General features: G+C 39.4%; 1 protein-coding gene across 3 annotated transcripts in view; it reads left to right on the top strand.

The window, feature by feature from the left end:
* Window positions 1–2,293: 2,293 nt before the first annotated feature.
* The window catches only part of LOC150086481 (cystathionine gamma-lyase-like), a 70,410-nt gene continuing 51,743 nt past the window's right edge, over window positions 2,294–20,960 (top strand). For all 3 annotated transcript variants that reach the window (XM_090371422.1, XM_090371421.1, XM_090371420.1), the window contains exons 1-2: window positions 2,294–2,631; window positions 16,868–16,949. In XM_090371422.1, coding sequence (XP_090227548.1) covers window positions 2,386–2,631; window positions 16,868–16,949 — 328 coding nt within the window. In that variant the 5' untranslated portion in view covers window positions 2,294–2,385. The remainder of the gene's footprint in view (window positions 2,632–16,867; window positions 16,950–20,960) is intronic.

The following is a 20,960-nucleotide window of genomic DNA, read 5'->3' as shown; positions in this document are numbered from 1 at the left end:
TATATGCAGTGGTGAGCTGTGAATAATTTAACAATGGGCTCGCAGTTTTGTCGACTTTTTGATGTCTCACATCAAAAAGTCGGCAAATTGCGAGCCCTTGCGGATGATGTCACGGAAGTGACGTCATCCGCGGCAGGAATCCGCAAGGAAGGAATCCGTGGGAAGTGCCTCTGGCGGAAGCCAGAGGCACTTCCCACGTTCACACTACTAGTCTGCGCCGAGCATTCACTAGTAGTGTGATTAGAACGCGTGACGCATTTTTCGTTACCGGTATGATATCTCGAGTCAGCCTGGTCATCATGCCACCCACCCCTCTTTACAATGATACCTGTATACGATAGTATCTCGAGTTCTAACTGTTTAGATTTTTTTAATAGTATAACGTCATCAGCATCAGTATGAAGCATCAGACACTTTTTGGCTGATGCTGCATAAGCTCATACACTTGCTTTCTTGCATCACATGCCACTACTACTTCTACGTCACAATCATACTTCCTGAAGTAAGTATGACTGCAACAATACAAATATTTGCAAAACAATTTATTTTTTCGTCTCGCATTTTCGTAACATTCCATTGTTAAGTGCTCCAAACAGCTGCGTATGTTGTTTATTAGCTATATGGTGCAAGGAAGCCTGAGGCTCATGCTGCACCAGCCAAAAAAGAAAAAAAAAAAAAAAAAAATTCCCGAGTTACGCTGTGAGAGAGAGAGAGAGAGTAGAAGGGAATCACCAAGAAAGAGAAGAATGATGATATCCAGCTCAGGACCCTTCGTGTGCCAAGCCCATACTCACCAGATGTGAGCCCCCTGGTTAAATCACAGATTAAATAAAAAAAATTATTACACAAATATTGAAGAAAAATTTATTCTAAAAATTGCCATATATAAATTTACTTCTTTATTAATATTTGTTGTCGATCTGCTTTGCTCAAGCTGAGTGATGATTACAGAGGAATGATTTAACGTAACGATCCGGATCAAATTGAAGCAATGGTTTTCCATTTAGATGTACGGTCAACATTATTCATTCATTTAAACAATATTATTCATTACGCTGAAAGCACTGCTAATCGCGGTGGTTTCAAAGATATTTCTCGCTTTTTTAATTGAAGAGTGAATTTCACTCGATTTTAAAGATAAACTGTCTTCGACAAAATCTCTAAAATCATTAATTTTTATTTCATATTTTATCAGAAAACTTAAATTTCTTATTCGTTTTTCACTCTCTTGCCACGGCAGACGAAAGTTATTTCGTATTCCACGATTCCAGGTAGCATACGTTTAAAATTTCTTTCAATTCCTCATCGTCAATAGTATCATTATTTTCTTTATTTAATTTAAAATTACTCTGTTGCATTAATAACTTATTCTTAATAATGTGTCACGAGGTAATTTTTAAATGTGTTCTTACTTTCGATTCCATCAAATTCTTTCAACTTCAACATCTCTCAATTTTAGCTTCATAATTTCCTTCAGAATTTTTGAAATTAGCGATAGCATTGATAATTAGAATGTGCATGCGTGCGTGTGTGTGTGCGTGCGTGTGTGTGTGCGTGCGTGTGTCGAACACTAGCAATGTCCAGAAAACCCATGAGAAAAAAATTAGGAAGTACACGAACCTGAGACATGAGATCAAGGAGATGTGGCATATGCAAGAAGTATCAACCATCCCTATCATCGTGTCAACCACCGGTATGGTACCAAAGACTCTACATAGCAGTCTAGTAGCAATAGGTCTCCCAGAGAACACCTACAAGGAACTACAGAAAGTCGCAATCCTGAACACCTGTAGGATAGTCAGAGATTTCCTCGACCAGCAGTAACACCAGACATAAAAACAACCACCCTGTGTACTTGATAGCAATACCCGTCACGAGGTGTAACCCCCAATCAGGGAGAAATAATATAATATTAATAATAATATATTAAATGTATAATTTTTATATCTGGTTTGAAAAAAAAAAAAAAAAAAGAAGCAAATAAAGTCAATTATTATTGAGAATTACAGCGACGACCACTTCGCATTCAAAATTTTTAAATCCAATTTTTAATGAATTTAATTAAAATATAGAAAATTGTCATGTCAGTATATGCTGAAAATTAAGATAAATGTTTGTCTGAATTATAATCGTATTACTTTTGGAGAGATTAAAAAAATAAAAAGAAGAAGAAAAACTTATTCAGAAACAAAACAAGAAAAAAAAAAAAAAAGAAATGAAAACTGATACAGCGTATCGGTAATAAAAGGTCAAAAGAACGCATGACCAACGAAGGCCACGCAATAGTAGCTGATCTCTTTTTGAGGAAGTAGTAACACTGCTGGACCTGCGGAGAAGAGTGTGTTTTTCAACCCACTACTGCTGCTTTGTATCTCTAGTTTTCAAATGGCCGGATTAGAACGTCTTCTTAAAGAGACAGTTATTAATTACCATCTCGAATATTCGAAAGAACTGGACGCAACAAAAGACGCTGGTCTCACTTCTTCAGCAAAAAAAGGAAATGTAGACCCACATTTTGAAACAAATGCAATTCATGTAGGCCAGAATCCAGCAAAATGGACTTGTAGGGATGTCGTACCCTCAATATCAGTTTCGTCGATATATCAGCAAACGGAACCAGCTGATCATTCCGTAAGTAGTCGCAAACATTAATGCAATTAGAGTTTTAAATAATAATACATTGTAACATTATTGTAAAGCAGCGTTTACATCTGTATATATGTATGGGATACCTGAAAACTTGTGTCCTTCAGCTCATAAACCCAGATGCTCACATCTGGTGAGTATGGGTTTGGCCTACCCAGGGTCCCGAGCTGGATATCATCATTCTTCTCTTTCTTGGTGATTCCCTTTTACTTTTATTTCTCTCTCCCTCCCTCTCTCTCTTAGGGTAACTGGGGAATTTTTTTTTTTTTTTTTTTTTTTGTGGCTGGTGCAGCATAAGCTTCAGGCTTCCTTGCACCATATAGCTAATAATAATAATAATAATAAAAATAAATTGTATGAGATGCTGCCCACATTGATTTTTCTATATGTAGTTTGTATATGGTATTTTACCATATGCATTTGCCAACTCAGAATCTGATTTATTTACTGTAGAACCCGGATAATAAGTTTTTCAAGGGACTGGAGGTTTAGAACTTCTTAGAAGAAAAAATGACCCTAAGGGTATGAAATATTAACTAAACAAATAAAAATGAAAAGATACGCATACATAAATTAAAGATAATTAACAATCTGTTCATTAAATACATTACCAAGTTGGAAGGATGTGCTCCTTTGGAGTTTCAACTTAGTTTAAAAGGTCCCAATTACAATCAGTCAGAGCAACAATCCACTAAGTAATTCAGAACTGTTCACAACCATCAGAACTTAACGGAAAATGCTTCACTGTGCTTCACGGGGTCGAAGCAATCGATATCGATGGATATCGATGAAAACAATTGCAATATGTCACTTCCATTATATCAAAATTTTTATATTAAAAAGGTTTTAAGGCTGAAAGCATCTGAAAGTTGACTAATCGAACAAGTTAGTGCGTTGCATCATTTTAGTTTGTAGTAAATCACCGAAGTAGGTGGCATCGTGTTTGTGATAACTCATATTGTGTAAGGTGTAAGGTGTAAGGTGTATTTAGTGTCAGACGGCACCAGGGGTTCCCCCCATCTCCGCGTAGTTTTCATTGTGGGTGTACCAGTTCACTGGAAATGCCAGAGATTTAAAAGTGTATGGATATTGTATATGTGTAGTGCCGTGTACCGTTGTTCATCTGGTCGTTTAGCCGCTGGACCCCTGCTGAGGCCCAACGTTGCCCCACCTTAGCCCCGTGGAGGCAGACCAGGAACCCAGTAGACTTAAGTTACTCTGGCAGGTCCTGCCACCTAATTTCCTGAGATTTCAGTGGCTAGGACCTAAAAAAAAAAAAAAAAAAAAAAAAAAAATAAATAAAATAAAAAAAAAAAAAAAAAAAATAAAATAAATAAATAAATAAAATAAATAAATAAATAAAAAAAAAAAAAAAATAAATAAATAATAATAATAATAATAAAAAAAAATAATAATAAATAAATAAATAAAAGAAAATAAAATAAATAAAGAAATAAAATAATAATAAAAGGATAAATAAATAAAAGGATAATAAGAAAAAAAAAAAAGAATGTATTTATATTGCATGCATATATGCATGTATACAAGCACATATATGTACACACAACGTGCATACATGTGCCAACGTCAATCGTGGGGTTGACGTCGCTTGAATTGGGCCAGAACGTGGGTGAAGATATTTTGGATGTATTTAAATTTAGGTGTGTGGGACTTCGCTAGCGTGAAGATAGAGAGGGGGGGAAGGCTGAAGTCTGGGGGGAGAAAGACAGAAATATGGAGCCAATAGGGAAGACAGCCCCAAGTTTAGTGTGGCATGCCCATGCCCCACCAGAGTGGAAATGAGGGGGGGGGGGCGACGAGAGAATCGTCTCCCCGGGGGAGTAGGGTTTAAAGGTGAAGGGGGGCTAGGGTGCCCTCTTCAGGCTGCCGTGAGGCTTTGGGAGCTAGGCTGCAGTTTGTTGTCTCTATTCTTGTCCACTTGATTCAGATTGGGACACTCATGAGGCAATCCCTGTCCCCCCTTTTTTTTTTTTTTTTTCTCCGTTGATTCTCTTTTCTTCTTCTTTTTTCCTTATTTTCTTTATTCCTTTCTTTTCCGTTCATTTTCTTTTCTTCCACAGTTTTCTTTTCCAGGAATTGTCTCTGTCTTATGCGATTTATGTTACTGTACTATCAGTCTCGATGTATAGCAATTAACACCCTTCTCCTTGTGAAGAGGTCCTGTGCATACTGGGAGAGCGCTCGGTACTCCTCTTCCGTGTCAATGAAGTGATGTTCAAGTCCTTTGGGGAGGTAATGGATTTTCGTGATGAGGGTGCATCTGAGGTCTTCGTATTGTGGGCAGTCGTAAAGCAGGTGGTCCCAGCTTTCGACCTCCCCGCACGTGCAATTTGGGTCATCGACGAGGCAGAAGCTGAACAGTTTCTGGTTGAAGGGTCCATGTCCTGTGAGTAATGAGGTCAGGTGCAAGCCCGGGAAGAACCAACCCGGTTGCCTTGGGTATATTTTGTTCAGTTCTGGAAAGAATTTACGAGTGATCTCGCCCTTTGTCGTCTCTGTCCATCTTTGCTGCCACTCCTGAAGGAGGTAGGTCTGTAGTCGGGCTCTTTCCGTTTTTTGACTGCTTGCTGGGTTGATTGTGAAGTCCTGATGATTTGCGGCCACTCCCTTTGAGTGCAAGTAGAGCAGTCCTGCTTTCACAGCTTCTAAATCCAGGGGTAGCGCGCCAGCAAGCACCTGCAGTGCAGGTGTGCTTACCGTGCGGCAAGCTCGTGTGGTTGTCATATTGTGTATGCCTTCACCACGAGTTGCCCTGATATTGTACCTGGAATAAGCAACGTTTCGACAATGGATTCTCGAATAGGCAACACTTCGCCAATAGATTCTCAGCGGATACCATCACCCCCACCACCTCTGGGTGTTGGTATTCGCCGAGAGTAACATTAGTCTTCTCCATTGGCGAACAGTTGCTTATTGGAGGTAGTGCAATATCAGGGCAACTCTTTGTGAAGTCATTTATATTATGAGATGTAAAAACGATGCCATTTCACCTAATTTGCTGGTTTACTACGAACTAAAATGATGCTTGGCACTAATTCTACGATTTTATCAAATGTTTATAATGGTTTAATATTTTTTAATATTAAAAATAAAGAATTTATATTACAGTACTCGGGCCCGCAATTCTTCAAAGGGGCTCTGAAGACCTTAATTTAAGTAATTAAATTAATTTTTAATAATCGGGGAAAAAACATTCTACAACCTTAAAATAAGATCTTGAATGGATTGAGTAGGCTCAATGCTGATGGGATCCTTCCTCTTGCTCAGATTACAAACCTGAGGGGGCGTAGAATCAAACCGAGGAAAGACAGTTGTAGGATAGATGTGCGGAAATTTTCCTTTAGCCAGCGGGTAGTTGATTGCTGGAACAAACTTCCATCTGTTGTTGTGGAAGTTGATAGCTTAAATAAATTCAAGGCAGAACTAGACAAACATTTGGAATGAATGGATCAGTGAAATGGGAATTTTTTTTTTTTTTTGGCTGATGCTGTATAAGCTTCCTTTCTTGCATCATATGCCTCTGCTAATGCTAATAATGAAAATGTTTTTAGTTTATTTATTTTTTATCTAATTGATTTATTACGTTAGAACTTGTTTTTTAACCCTCTCGGCTATATATGGACACACTAGAATACATGCAAACACAAGGGGGCCTAAGCTCTTGACGCCCCTGATCTCATACATGTATCTAGATGTAAACGTAGTTGAAGCCACAATTTCAAACTTCGAAGTAACTATGGTCTACATTATAAAGAATGATGTTTATTCTGCACGTGCAAAGAATAATCATTATAAACATTTTCCAGTTCGGAAAAATATTCTTCCTTGGAACTGGAAGAATATTTTCCGAAGTGGAAAACATAAGGCGTGGCTTGTTATGCACTTCTCACCTTGACCCACTAAAGCCAGCTAACCCTGTTTGTATATACAAATTTGTATGTATGTGTGCATCTGTGTCCACATGTAGATGTCAAGGTTAAAATAAGATAAGATAAAAAAATAATAAAATAAAATCATTTTTATTATTTTATTCTTCAAGGGGGCCCAGCATAGACCTTAATATTACATTTTTATGTAATTAAATTAATTTTTAATAATCTACAAAAAATTCAACATTAAGGTCTCTGCTAGGCCTCGTTGATGTCCAGACACTGTAGACCCCCCTAACATCCCTCACTCTTGCCAACCCTGTGCCTTGGTTATTTTAAGTCTTTCTCACGGAATAATTTCTTCATAATGTGAAGAATGTTATTTTCGAATTTCCGATATGAGTAGGGTTATCAACTTTACAAACGGATAAACGAAACCGGAGGACATCGATTTCGCTTATCCGTAACTTGTTTCTTTTATCTGTAACTTATTGTTTCTTTGATTCGCAACTTACTCTTTCCTTTATCTGGAACTTAGGTTCATTTATCTTCAACAATTTTTATAATATTTCTTCTTCAGGTTCCTTCCGTGTTCAATTTGAACTTTGGAGACTAACATTTTTCATCCAACTCTGTCTCTTACTTTGTGAAATAGTTCTTGTGTCGTAAGATCCCTGTCCATCCTTTGATATTATCAAGCCTATTTTTTCTTGGTTTTCCTTTTGCTCTTTTGCCTTTAATCTTCCCTTGCAAGATTAGTCTCTGCAGGTCATATTGTGGACCTCTTATAATATGCCCGAGATAGGCAGTCTTTCTCTTTGCAATTGTAGTTGGTAGTGTCCTTGTGGTCCTTGCCCTCTTAAGGACTTGTTCATTGGTTACCCAATCTGTCCACGGAATTTTGAGCATTCTTCTGAGCGTCCACGAAGGCTTCCGGTTGCCTGATTTCTGCCTTCCGCATAACTCAGATCTCCAAATGCTCCATGTGTAGTATTTGGCCATTCGATAAGCATTTAAGCATTATCCGTGACGCAGTAGTGCACTGTGCATAGCTTGTCTTTTTACTCTGCACATGCGCTACTATAGAGCCAACGATACAAAGTACATCCTAGAATACTAGTTACAGGTTACAGTAGTTGCATTCTATATTTGCAAGTATACTAGTTGCATCCTGGAACCCATGTTTAGTCTCCAGAGCAAAGTTCTGGCAAACCCTCTCCCATCTCTTTCATCATGCAGCATGATTGATGTATTTCGAGGTTATGATGGACATCATGGCAAGATCCAATCTTCCTTACATTTCGAGGGTACAGCTCTAAAACGGTTTTCGCTGGCCTGTCGCTAGATAGGCTACCGGACCGAATCTATTGGTCATTCTCTAGGAGGCTTCCTGATCAGCTAGTGTATAATCTCACTGCCTCTACTTTGCCAGATAGGGACTGAAGGGAGTCCGAGTAGTGTGTTTGCGTGGGGGGGGGGCATTGTCGAGGCCACGTTATGTCAAGGAGCTGGGTATGTGCTTACCATGTGTATGCCATATCCAAAAATTTCATTACTTCATACAGCTTGTTCCCTCACATCACATTTTTTTACTACTGAATACACCATGAATTAATAAATAAATAAATTTTCTGTTTATACTCCGCGACGACCAAACGGTCAGAGGAGTTCACAAAAAATGGACAGAATACAAGAAACAGCACTGTATTCAGCACTCACGGGTTTGAACCCCGGTCGCTCAAGGCACGTGTACTTATGATCGCGCGCTGACCACTCGGCTACGGCGGCCTATATCAATAGAACAATCTGTCAAACTAATTAATAGAAGAAACTGTCGAATTGTCAAATTAATAGAACAAACTTATCTGCGAAAGATCTAAAAGTCCGAAACACTTACTAGTTCATTTCACAAATATATGTGGTCTCAGTTGCAACCTCAATGGTGGCCTTTCCACTTACACTCTGCCAAACCCCTTGTACTTTTCCTGACAGAATCCCAGTTATCGGTTGATTCAACAACTGCTCATCTGAGTTGTCGAAATTTTCGCTGTTTTTCGATGAGGCAAGTTAGAAAAAATAAGACGTTGTGGGTTTAAAACTTTGTGATACAGTGATCCTTTAATACGATATACACTGGCGTGCAAAACTTAAGGACCAACACTATTTCTAAAGGTTACAACCACAAAATCTTTATTTAAGGTACTCTTTACTAATGAGAGTAGATTCAGTCTCAGCAGCGATTCTGGACGTCGGTTAATCTGGCGAGAGGTTAGTATACGGTATCACCCCTCAAATATCACTGAAAGGGATCAATATGGCGGTCGAAGTGTTCTCGTCTGGGGAGGCGTTATCTTGGATGGACGTACACAACTCCAGATACTGGAAGGCGATATTGTAATCGGTGCACGCTACTGTACTGAGGTAATCCTTTCCCATGTGCGTCTGTTCCGAGGTGCCATTGGCCCTGAGTTCGTGTTTATGGATGATAACGCCACACCCTATCGCACTGCAGCTGTTGACATGCTTTTGAAAAGCGAGGACATTGTTCGTATGGATTGGCCTGCCCGTTCGACGATCTAAATCCCATCGAACACATATGGGACGCTATGAGGAGACGCCTAGCGGCACGCCCACACCCACCAGAAAATGTTCACCAGCTGAAGATGGCCCTGACAGAGGAATGGACGATATTACCGCAAGAACTTATCAAAAACATTGTTCTAAGTATGGACAGGCGGTGCAAAGCCTGCATCGACATTAGGGGTGGCCATATCTCTTACTGAGGACCACCTCTTCCCTTTGTTCCATTTTTGGCAGTGATGCATCTGTATCATGGCAGCCAGTGCTATGTTGTCATTTTTCAATAAATTCCCTCTGTACCGTTTTGTTTCGGTGTTGGTTCCTTCATCATTTCTGTACCTTACGAGGTTCCTTTGATATGCTTTTCCCATATCCAGGCTACTCCTATGAGAAGCTACAGTTGCCATTTAAGAACCAGTGGAAAGCTCACTAGTTCTTAAATTTTGCACACCAGTGTATGAATTCCTGCAGCCAACCTAAAATGAATAAATAAATTTGCGCCACCCCAGCGCCCCTATAAATAAAATTAATTATTTCATTTTGGTCAAAGTTTAAAAGAGATTAAAAAAACATCATTCACTCTTATTAATTACATTTTAATTTATATAGTAAATAACACAATAATAGAAACTTAAATCTTTATAAAATAAAAATCTTACATTGGAAATAAATAAATGAAGAAATAAAAACAATCGCATTTAAAACCTGAGACAAAATAAAAAAAAAAATTTATATATACAGGGCTCACATTTGGTGAGTATGAACTTGACACACCCAGGGTCCTGAGCTGGATATCATCATTCTTCTGTTCCTTGGTGAATCCCTTCTACTTCCGACTCTCTCTCTCTCTCTCTCTCTCTCTCTCTCTCTCTCTCTCTCTCAGGGTAACTCAGAATTTTTTTTGGCTGGTGCAGCAAAAGCTTCAGGCTTCCTTGCGCCATATGGCTAATGATAATAATAATAATAATAATATATTCCCCTCTTCGACTATATATATATATATTATTTCTTATATAATCTCAAATTTGATTTTGCCTTAGCGCACATTGATCATTACAGACACCGAGAAACCCTTATCGTTGTTTTTTTCTTTCAATTTGGGTGATTAACCCCGGAGAAGTCACCGATACTGTAGGTATATAGCGATACGTTTTTGTATATTATCCTTTGTGTATATGTAACATACTTCACTTATGTGCTCTCCATAGATTTATCTAGGTATGTCTCTTTTGATATTTCCCATAAACTAATATTTTCCCATATATTCCCATAAACTAACCCCCTGTACGTTGTTGGTGATCTTCCTGGGGATTGCGACCATAGTTTAAGAACCCAAACAGCAAATTCAAAATGGGAAGCATTCAAAGACTTTATCTTGGAAGCTACCAGGGTTTACATACCAACTAAGAAATATTGTTCAAGGTTTAGGCCAAAATGGATGTTAGATGAACTAATGAGACATATGGCAGAGAAGAAAAATGCATGGGATACATATAAATTAACATGTCACACAGAAGCCTATGATAGGTATAAGCTGGTCTGTAACCAAGTCACAAAGGAGATTAGGCAGGCAAAGCAGATCATGAGAAATCCTTGGCAAAGGATGCAAAGAAAAACAGAAAAGAGTTCTTTACCTATGTCAACTCTATAAGGAAAGGGGTGATTCAGATTGGGCCACTGGATATTGACGGTTCAACTGTTGATGATCCTGCTCAGGTGGCTAACAAACTAAACGAGTGTTTTGCATCGACATTCACACATGAAGAGTTATTCAGCGAGGGGAATGCCAGAGGTCCAGTAAACTCTGGCAGTGAGCTAGATGATTTTGTAATAACTGAGAGGAAAGTGGAGGAGAAATTGTTGAGGATAAACATAACAAGTGCCCCCGGGGTGGATGGGATCTATCCAGTTATATTAAATGAAGCAGCAAAGGAAGTAAGCAAACCCTTAGCCATAATTATGAGAGCTTCTTTGGACTCAGGGGAGTTACCCATAGACGGGAGATGTGCAAATGTCACCCCAATTCACAAAGGAGTATCAAAGGCTGACCCAAGTAATTATAGACCTATGAGTTTAACTTCTGTTCCAGGAAAATTAATGGAGGCACTGGTTAAAGAAGCACTGCAGGATCATCTAGACAAGACTTCAGTTATAACTCGAACAGAGTTATAGGTGCAGGTATACTTGCGTGTACACCAATGCTAGGAGTTTAGTAAATAAATTTGATGAATTTGAGGTATTGCTCAAAACATCAAAGGCAGATATCGTTGGGATATCAGAGACGTGGTGTCACACAGATATAAGGGATGCAGAAATGCAATTTGGGGAGTACAACGTCTACAGAAAGGCTAGACAGGATAGGAAGGGGGGAGGGGTTATGCTATTAGTTAAGAAACACATAAAAACCAAGGAAGTGAAGCCAGTCGACATCGCTGGACAGTGCAGTGTTGAGTCAGTTTGGTGTGACATAAGCATTGGGAGATCAAAATTGAGAGTAGGAGTGTGCTATAGGCCTAATGACTCTGATGAGTATAATAAGGAACTGTACAGGGAAATAGAGTGGGCCAGTAAATCAGAGAGTCTTATAATGGGAGATTTTAATTTCCCAGATATTGACTGGAATTTGGGGGCTGGTTACTCACACACTAGCAGGGCTTTTGTGGATTTATTGGATGATTGTTTTCTACATCAGCATGTTCAGGAGGCAACTAGAGGGAGTAATACTCTTGATTTGATTATCAGCAGTGATTCTTCATGCATTAAGAATCTGCAGATAAATGAACCACTAGGTGGCAGTGATCACAGTGTGCTGAAGTGGGATTTACTGAAAGAGGTAACTACCATTAGGGGTAAAGGGAAGGGTTATTGCTTCCGTAAAGGCGACTACGATGGACTGAGACAGTATTTAAATTCTATACAATGGGACCAACTGATGATGTTACCAACAGCAAATTCAAAATGGGAAGCATTCAAAGAACGTATCTTGGAAGCTACTAGGCTTTACATACCAACTAAGAAATATTGTTCAAGGTTTAGGCCAAAATGGATGTCAGATGAACTAATGAGGCATATGGCAGGGAAGAAAAATGCATGGGATACTTACAAATTAACACATGACACAGAAGCCTATGATAGATACAAGTTGAAATGCAACCAAGTTACAAAGGAGGTTAGGCAGGCGAAGGCAGATTACGAGAAATCCTTGGCAAGGGATGCAAAGAAAAACAGCAAAGAGTTCTTTACTTATGTAAACTCTAGAAGGAAGGGGATGAATCAGATTGGTCCACTTGATATTGATGGGTCAACTGTTGATGATCCTGCTCAGGTAGCTAACAAACTAAATGAATATTTTGCATCGACATTCACACATGAGGAGTTATTCAGCAAGGGGAATGCCAGAGGTGTATTCAACTCTAGCAGTAAGCTACAGAATCTTGAAATAACTGGGAGTAAAGTGGAGGAGAAACTGTTGAAGATAAACACAAGAAAGGCACCCGGGGTGGATGGGATCTATCCAGTTATATTAAAGGAGGCAGCAAAGGAAGTAAGCAAACCCTTAGCCATAATTATGAGAGCTTCCTTGGACTCAGGGGAGGTACCCATAGACTGGAAATGTGCAAATGTGACCCCAATTCACAAAGGAGGATCAAAGGCTGACACAAGTAACTATAGACCTGTGAGCTTAACTTCTGTTCCAGGAAAATTAATGGAGGCACTGGTTAAAGAAGCACTGCAGGATCATTTAGAAAAGACTTCAGTTATAGCTCAGACACAGCATGGTTTTGTTAACGGGAAGTCTTGCCTGACCAACTTGATTGGATACTATGATGCAGTCATAAAAGAACTGGATGCAGGGAATAACTTTGATATTATATACTTGGATCTTAGAAAGGCTTTTGATACTGTTGCACATGGAAGACTGCTACACAAATTGGAGCAGTGTGACATTGGAGGCAAATTGCTGCTATTGATAAAGGGGTGGTTGAGTGGGAGAAGACAGAGAGTGGTAATCAATGGACACTGCTCATCGTGGACTAATGTTATTAGTGGAGTCCCTCAGGGCTCAGTGTTGGGTCCATTATTGTTTTCTGTATTTATAAATGATATTGATGATGGTATATCAAGCTTAATGTCCAAGTTTGCAGATGATACAAAGGTTGGCAGGGTTGTCAAGGACACTACTGACACTACACTGCTGCAACAGGATCTGGAAAGGTTGAGCAGATGGGCTGAGAGGTGGCAAATGAAGTTTAACATTGACAAATGTAAAGTACTACACATGGGAAACAGCAACCCCAGAGCAACGTATCAACTCTGTGGTACTACACTGACAGTGGTAGAGAATGAAAGGGACTTGGGGGTGATTGTGCAGGCAGATATGAAGTTCTCTGAGCAGTGCAGACGGGCTGCAAGAGTAACTCATGGAGTATTGTCAATGATATACAGGAATTTTTCCAGAAGGGATAAGGAGGTGATTATTCCATTGTACAAGGCAATGGTCAGGCCACACCTAGAGTACTGTATACAGGTCTGGAGGCCTCATTTCAAGAAGGATGTAGAGCTGCTGGAACGAGTACAGAGAAGGGCAACAAGATTAGTGAATGGAACAAAGGGGTGCTCTTATGAAGAAAGGCTTAAGTTTTGCAAATTACAGTGTCTGGAGACTAGGCACCAGCGAGGTGATCTGATAGAGGTGTATAAAGCCTTGAATGGTTTAAGCATGCTCAATGCTGATGGGATTCTTCCTCTAGCTCAGAAAAATCACCTGAGAGGGCATAAATTCAAATTGAGGAAAGACAGATGTAGGATAGACGTGCGGAAATTTGCCTTTAGCCAGCGGGTGGTTGGTTGGTGGAACAGACTGCCATCCCTTGGGGTGGAGGTTGATAGCCTAAATAAGTTTAAGGCTCAGCTGGACAGGTATTTTGAACGAACAGAGGGGTGAAGTGGAAGTGGGTTTTTTTTTTTTTTTTTTTTTTGGCTGATGCTGTATAAGCTTGCTTTCTTGCATCAAATGCCTCTACTAATGCTAATGCTAATGCTAAAAAAGAGCGTGGTTTTGTTAAGGGGAAGTCTTTTCTGACCAATTTGATGGGATACTATGATGCAGTCACAAAAGAACTGGATCATAGCAGGGAATAACTTTGATGTTATATATTTGGATCTTAGAAAGGCTTTTGATACTGTTGCACATGGAAGACTGCTACACAAATTGGAGCAGTGTGGCATTGAAGGCAAATTGCTGCTATGGATAAAGGGATGGTTGAGTGGGAGAAGACAGAGAGTGGTAATCAATGGAAACCACTCATCGTGGACTAATGTTATTAGTGGAGTCCCACAGGGTTCGGTGTTGGGTCCACTGTTGTTTTCTGTATTTATAAATGATATTGATGATGGTATATCAAGCTTAATGTCCAAGTTTGCAGGCGATACAAAGGTTGGCAGGGTTGTTAAGGACACTACCGGCAGTATGCTGCTGCAGCAGGATCTGGAAAGGTTGAGCAGATGGGCTGAGAGTTGGGAAATGAAATTTAACATTGACAAATGTAAAGTACTACAAATGAGAAACAAGTAACCCTAGAGTAACGTATGAACTCTGTGGTACTACTCTGACAGTGTTAGAGAATGAAAAGGACCTGGGGGTAATTGTGCAGGCAGATATGAAGTTTTCTGAGCATTGCAGACGGGCTGCATGAGTAGCTCATGGTGTCTTGTCAATGATATACAGGAATTTTTCTAGCAGGGATAAGGCGGTGATTATTCTCTTGTATAAGGCAATGGTCAGGCCACACCTTGAGTACTGTATACTGGTCTGGAGGCCTCATTTCAAGAAGGATATAGAGCTGCTGGAACGAGTACAGAGAAGGGCAACAATATTAGTGAATGGAACAAAGGGTTTCTCTTAAGAAGAAAGGCTTAAGTTTTGCAAATTACAGTTTTTGGGACTAGGCACCAGCGAGAGGTGTATAAAACCTTGAATGGTTTGAGCCTGCTCAATGCTGATGGGAATCTTACTCTTGCTCAGAATAATCACTTGAGCGGGCATAAATTCAAATTGAGGAAAGACAGATGTAGGATAGACGGCGGAAGTTTGCCTTTATCCAGCGGGTAGTTGGCTGGTGGAACAGACTTCCATCCCTTGTTGTGGAAGTTGATAGCCTAAATAAATTTAAGGCTCAAATGGACAGATATTTCGAGCGAACGAAGGGGTGAAATAGGAGTGGTTTTTTTTTCTTTTTCTTTTCTTTTCTTTTTCTTTTCTTTTCTTTTTTTTTTTTTTTTGGCTGATGCTGCATAAGCTTGCCTTCTTGCATCATATGCCTCTGCTAATGCTAACCCATGTACTACACAAATAAGTTATTACAATTTGAGTAATTCAGAGTATATTAATTATAATAATTTATGGAAGAACTCACTCTTAGCAAATATATCTAATAAAGCGGCCACTGAATGTGTCCGAGAGGAAAAGACCTGAGTTACACCCGGCTTTTAACGCAGCCACCCATTCGGCTTTGTTAATCGGCTAGGGCAATTAACGTGGTGTAAGGAGCGCGAATCTTGGACTGTAGAGCAATGGAAAACAGTCATATGGACAGACGAGTCGACTTTCGCACTCTACCAGTCTGATGGCCGTTCCTGGGTGTGGCGAATGCCAGGGGAACAGGTCCTTCCTGATTGTATCGTCCCAACAATTAAGTTTGGTGGAGGCAGTGCCATGGTATGGGGCTGCTTTTTATGGTTTGGCTTGGGCCCATTAGTCGTTATCGATAAAACTATGAATGCTATGCAATACCAGAACATCCTGGAGAATTATGCACTTCCAACATTACGGAAATACTTCGGGGAATGCCCATACCTGTATCAGCAAGACAACGCGCCATGCCATACTGCTCGGGTTGTAACACAGTTATTTGAGTACATGGATGTGGAAAAGTTGTATTGGCCAGCCCAGAGAGCGATCTGAACCCTACCGAGCATCTTTGGAATGTATTGATTCATTGGGTACGTGCATATCCAGATCGGCCAAAGAACAAGGCTCAACCTGTGGCTGAGTTAAAGGCCGAGTGGAGGAACATATCACCTGACATTTATAAAAAGCTGGTTGAGAGTATGCCGCGAAGATTGAAGGCCGTCATAAAAGGAAAACGTTTCAGCACAAAATATTAAATTACACAATAAAAGCTGTTTTTTTTTTTTTTTTGTCTAAAGGCAGGTGTCTGGATATTAATGGTAGGGCAGTGTACATCTCATGCTTAGATCCCGTATAAAATTCAATTTTATCTCAGCAGCCTTTTGTAGGGATTGGCCACGAAAACAGGCAAGTGAATGGCGAAAGATCAGTTCCGTTTCATCTACAGTTTTTGTAGACTACTATGTAAACCTTTAATATGTAACTTAATATGCAATTTTTAATTTTCCATTTAATTGTCTGCGCGAGTAGCACAGTGGTATCGTCACCGTCCTCCCCACAGCTGGTGGAAAAGGCCTGGGTTCGAATCCCATCGATGACGCGAGGGACGTTAGTGGGCTTTTTCACTCCGTGGCTGAGTTAGTAGGTCTCAGGCGTAGATAGCAAGGTTTTTCTCCCCAGTAACTGGGGTTTTTTCGTCCAGCAAAACAGGCAAATCGACCATAGAACATACGCAATTTACAGACACAAATACGGGTTAATGTATTTAATTACGGGCAACCCTATAATAATAATAAATTTCCATTTAATTATTTTTTTTTTTCTTGTTTCTGTTATTCAGGCTTATGAATATTCAAGAATTGATAATCCATCTCGGAAATGCTTGGAGGAATGTATTGCATCATTAGAAGGCGCTGAATACGGTGAGTCTTCCTACAAAACAAACATTTAATAAACATAGAAGGCCATTCTTAATGATCCTCATTAAGAATGGCCTTTTGGAAGGTGGTGTGGTGTGGATACGGTAAAAATGCAGGGGTAAAATCTGAATCGAAAATGTTCGAATCAACGTGGATCTCAAACACATCATTTTTCCACTGTTGTTGTTGTTTGGTTTTTAGGAGCATTAGCAACTAAGGCCATTGCTTCGATTTTTCCACTGTTTCTGCACAAAGGTCACGTAATTGCAATGCACTATAATTACTCTGTAACATAATATACTGCATATATATGCATAGGTTACACATATAGCGAAGTAAGATCCTACCTAGCTCCTAAATGCGCTAAAAAGTCCATATGGCTTATGACGCACGTGAAATAAGCAGCAATGTGTTCCCCCCCACACCACCATGGAACAGTGCTTTTTTTTTTTATTTAAAATGCGCGTTGGTGCAATACAGAAGTAACTCGTTCCCATTTGCTTCACAATATGGCCTTCGCGGCAAAGAAGATTGTAGTCTTACATCACGTTCTGTGAGCAATGGCCCTTCCGTATGGCTTTGTCCCACTCAGAAGGGGTCCCATAATCCTATAAATGAGAGAGAGAGAGAGAGAGAGAGAGTATACATTTACCATGAAAGACTTCAGTCGTGCAAATTGCAACGCTTGAAGGCTAGGCATCAGTGAGGAAACCTCATTGAACTGTTTAAGGCTTTAAGTGGATTGAGTAAATTAAATGCTGATGGCGTCTTCAGTCTATGAGAGACAACACACACAAGGGGATATAAACTTAAATTGAAAAGAAAAATGGTAGCAGGATTGATGTGCGGCAATTCGCCTTCAGCCAGCAGATAATTAATTACTAGAAACAATTGCCATCTGATGCTGTGGACGGTGGTTTGAATAAATTCTAGGAAGAATTAGACAAAATATTAGAGGCAATGGACAGTGAGGCGGGTAGTGTTTTTGGCTGATGCTGTATAAGCTTGCATCATTTGTCACTACTGTTATTAATACTATTGCTAGGTTTACAGTATGAGATTCAAGTCTGCGCGTCCGGACAGTGGTATCGTCACCGTCCTCCTCAAACCGGGTGGAAAAGGCCCGGGTTCGAATCCCGTCGATGATGCGAGGAACTTTAATGGGCTTTTTTCACTCCGTGGTTGAGTTAGTTGGTCTCAGGCGTAGATCCCAGAAACTGGGGTTTTTCGTCCAGCAAACAGAAAAATCGACCATAGAACACACGCAATTAACAGATATAAGACACAGCACGGCAGATGAATTTAATTATTCGGGTGGCCTAAATATAATACAGTTTAGTATGAGATTCAAGAAGTGCTGTTGGGGAAGCACTATAGTAATAGTGCTTATAGTACTATAGTAAAAAAATATAAAAATATGCTCATACATGATACATGAAGTATCATGTATTAGTATAATTTTATATTTTTTTGCAAGAGCGTAACTTCCAGTTAAAAAGAGCTCAATCATGCGATGACGTCATCTATAAAACAGATAAGAAAGATCCAAGGCTGATCACTTGAATTATCGCCAACGATGATAAACCAAGGTCAGTGCTTAGATAAAACAGTGCGAGAAATTATAAAATAAGAAATGCATTGGGTGGGTTATTTTTAATTTGCGTTTACGTAATTAATCAGGCTGATCGCAACGTAAGCCTTCAGGCGGCACATCAAATGGGAGATTAGAAACAGGGAACAGCAGCAACAGTTTTGCAGTTGAAGCATCAACAAGTTCAAATCAAACAAAACTAAAGTTAAATGTTCAAAAATTAAACAAAAACAAAACAATAAAATTAATTCACAGTGGCTTTGTGAACAGATAATGTCAGTTGCTGGAGACTATCAAAAGAAGAAAAAAAAAAAAAAAAAAAACCAACCTCTTCACCACTACTACTGTAAAGTGAGTCTTTCTTTGTTTAACTTGAATAAACGTTTGAATAAACTCAGAGGTGCCGAAACAAGTTGGCATGGTGTTTTCAAAGTTACTAATTTAATAAAAATTATTTGAAACTCATTGTAGATGGTGATTATCCGTCAATTCACATCAAAAGTACATGTGACACTGAATGAGTAAATACCTATCAAGTGCAGGTCCCTGAAGGCTGTTACAATTTCAGTTATTATGGCATGGTTATTATTATTATTATTATTATTAGTCAAATGGTGTGCAAGGAAGCCTGAGGCTTATACATCACCAGCCAAAAATTTTTTCTGAGTTACCCAGAGAGAGAGAGAGAGAGAGAGAGAAAACAAGAGTCAGAATTAGAAGGGAATCACCAAGAAAGAGAAAAATGATGACATCCAGCTCAGGACCCTGGATGTGCCAAGCCCAAACCCACCAGATGTGAGCCCCTGGGGTGACATTATGAATATTAATTGGGCAGAAACACCACATAAGATATGTATGGCATTCGAAGAAGATTGAGTGAGTGTATCTTCCCACAGCACAAAAATGGTTAGAAAAATTTAATCACGGAATGAGTCACTTGATGACTTCTTGAGGGTTGACCAATCACCATTGACAATATCGAACTGCAGGCCATTATTGAGTCCAATCAACGAAAAAAAAAAAAAAAAACATACCAGGTAACTGCAGAAAGACTCAATATGAGTGAAATCGATGTTGATGTAGGGTTTTAAGCACATCAGCAACTTTGACTATGCTGTGCCATATTATTATTATTAGCCATATGGTGCAAGGAAGCCTGAGGCTTTTGCTGCAACAGCCAAAAAAATTCCTGAGTTACCCTGAGATAGAGAGAGAGAGAGAGTTACCAAGAAAGCGAAAAATAATGATATCCAGTTCAAGACCCTGAGTATGCAAAGTCCATACTCACCAGATGTGAGATCCCTGGTACGCCTGTAAATTCCGTGATCGAATTGCTTGTTTGGTGGAAGAAAACCCCAGTTTTTCATGCAGAAAAAGCTCTATGCAATAGATGTGCAAAAATTTTGCTTTCAGCCAGAGAGCTATTGATTGTTGGAAGTTATTGATCCTATTGCGGAGGTGGGCAGTTTAAATAAATTTAAGAAAAAATTAGACATTATTAGATGAGATGGACAGATTAGTGTTTTTTTTTGGCTAATGATGTATAAGCTTGCTTTCTTGTACGCATAACCTTCCAGTACTACTATTAATAATAATAACTCTCGATTGAGGCCGATGAACTTAGTCACGTCGTCAAAAATGTGCATAAAAATTCCACACCTCATTGACGGGATTCGAACCCAGACATTTTCACCAAGTGTTGGGGAGATGATGCTTATATATATTGCGTTACCTTCAAGGGCAATGTGATTATTGAAATCATTTATTTGCATTTGCGGCTACCACTGGGGAAACAAGTGTTTGCTGTATAAACTCAGAGCCGACAACGAACTCCACATCCCTGTGGAGAACACAGTCGGTATATCACCATGTTCCCCACACCGCTCGGAAAAACCCGAGTTCGAAAAGCATCGATGATGCGAGGATTTTTTTTTTTGTGTTATAATTATAAATTTGGTTCTTATTTAAATATTCATCTGCATTGTATTTATGTTTGCAAAATCACTAATTGGTTCTTCAAGGTTTTAGTTTCATTTAGCGGCTGTTTTGTGTTGAGAGTAGCTAATATAGCGAGAGATCGTTTAATCTGGGTTTGCTCTATACAGCTTCTTTTTTAATTTTTAATTTATCGAATGACCTTTCAACACTAGTCACCGTTATAATTATTTTATGCAATATTTTAATATTCTATGTATAATAGTATAATTTTCTTTATATATATATTTATAAAAAGATTGTCTAGTTGACTCGTGGATTCTTCCTATCCCCCCTTAGCATTGCATTGCACGTATTGAGAGCAGTGTCAGGGCCGAATATGAGGTCATTGTGCAAGCCGGAAAGGATGGCTACATATCGGGAACTCGCTGTTTCCCGTCTTCAGGCCCATTGGGGGGGGGGGGGGATAAAAACATTGTTTGAGGAGT

The sequence above is a fragment of the Mastigoproctus giganteus genome, chromosome 4, assembly GCF_048544385.1.
Source record: "Mastigoproctus giganteus isolate SK-2022 chromosome 4, ASM4854438v1, whole genome shotgun sequence".
Taxonomy (NCBI): Eukaryota; Metazoa; Arthropoda; class Arachnida; order Uropygi; family Thelyphonidae; genus Mastigoproctus; species Mastigoproctus giganteus.
Note: the sequence above shows the minus strand (reverse complement) of the source record. Positions and strands in the feature narration are given on the sequence as shown.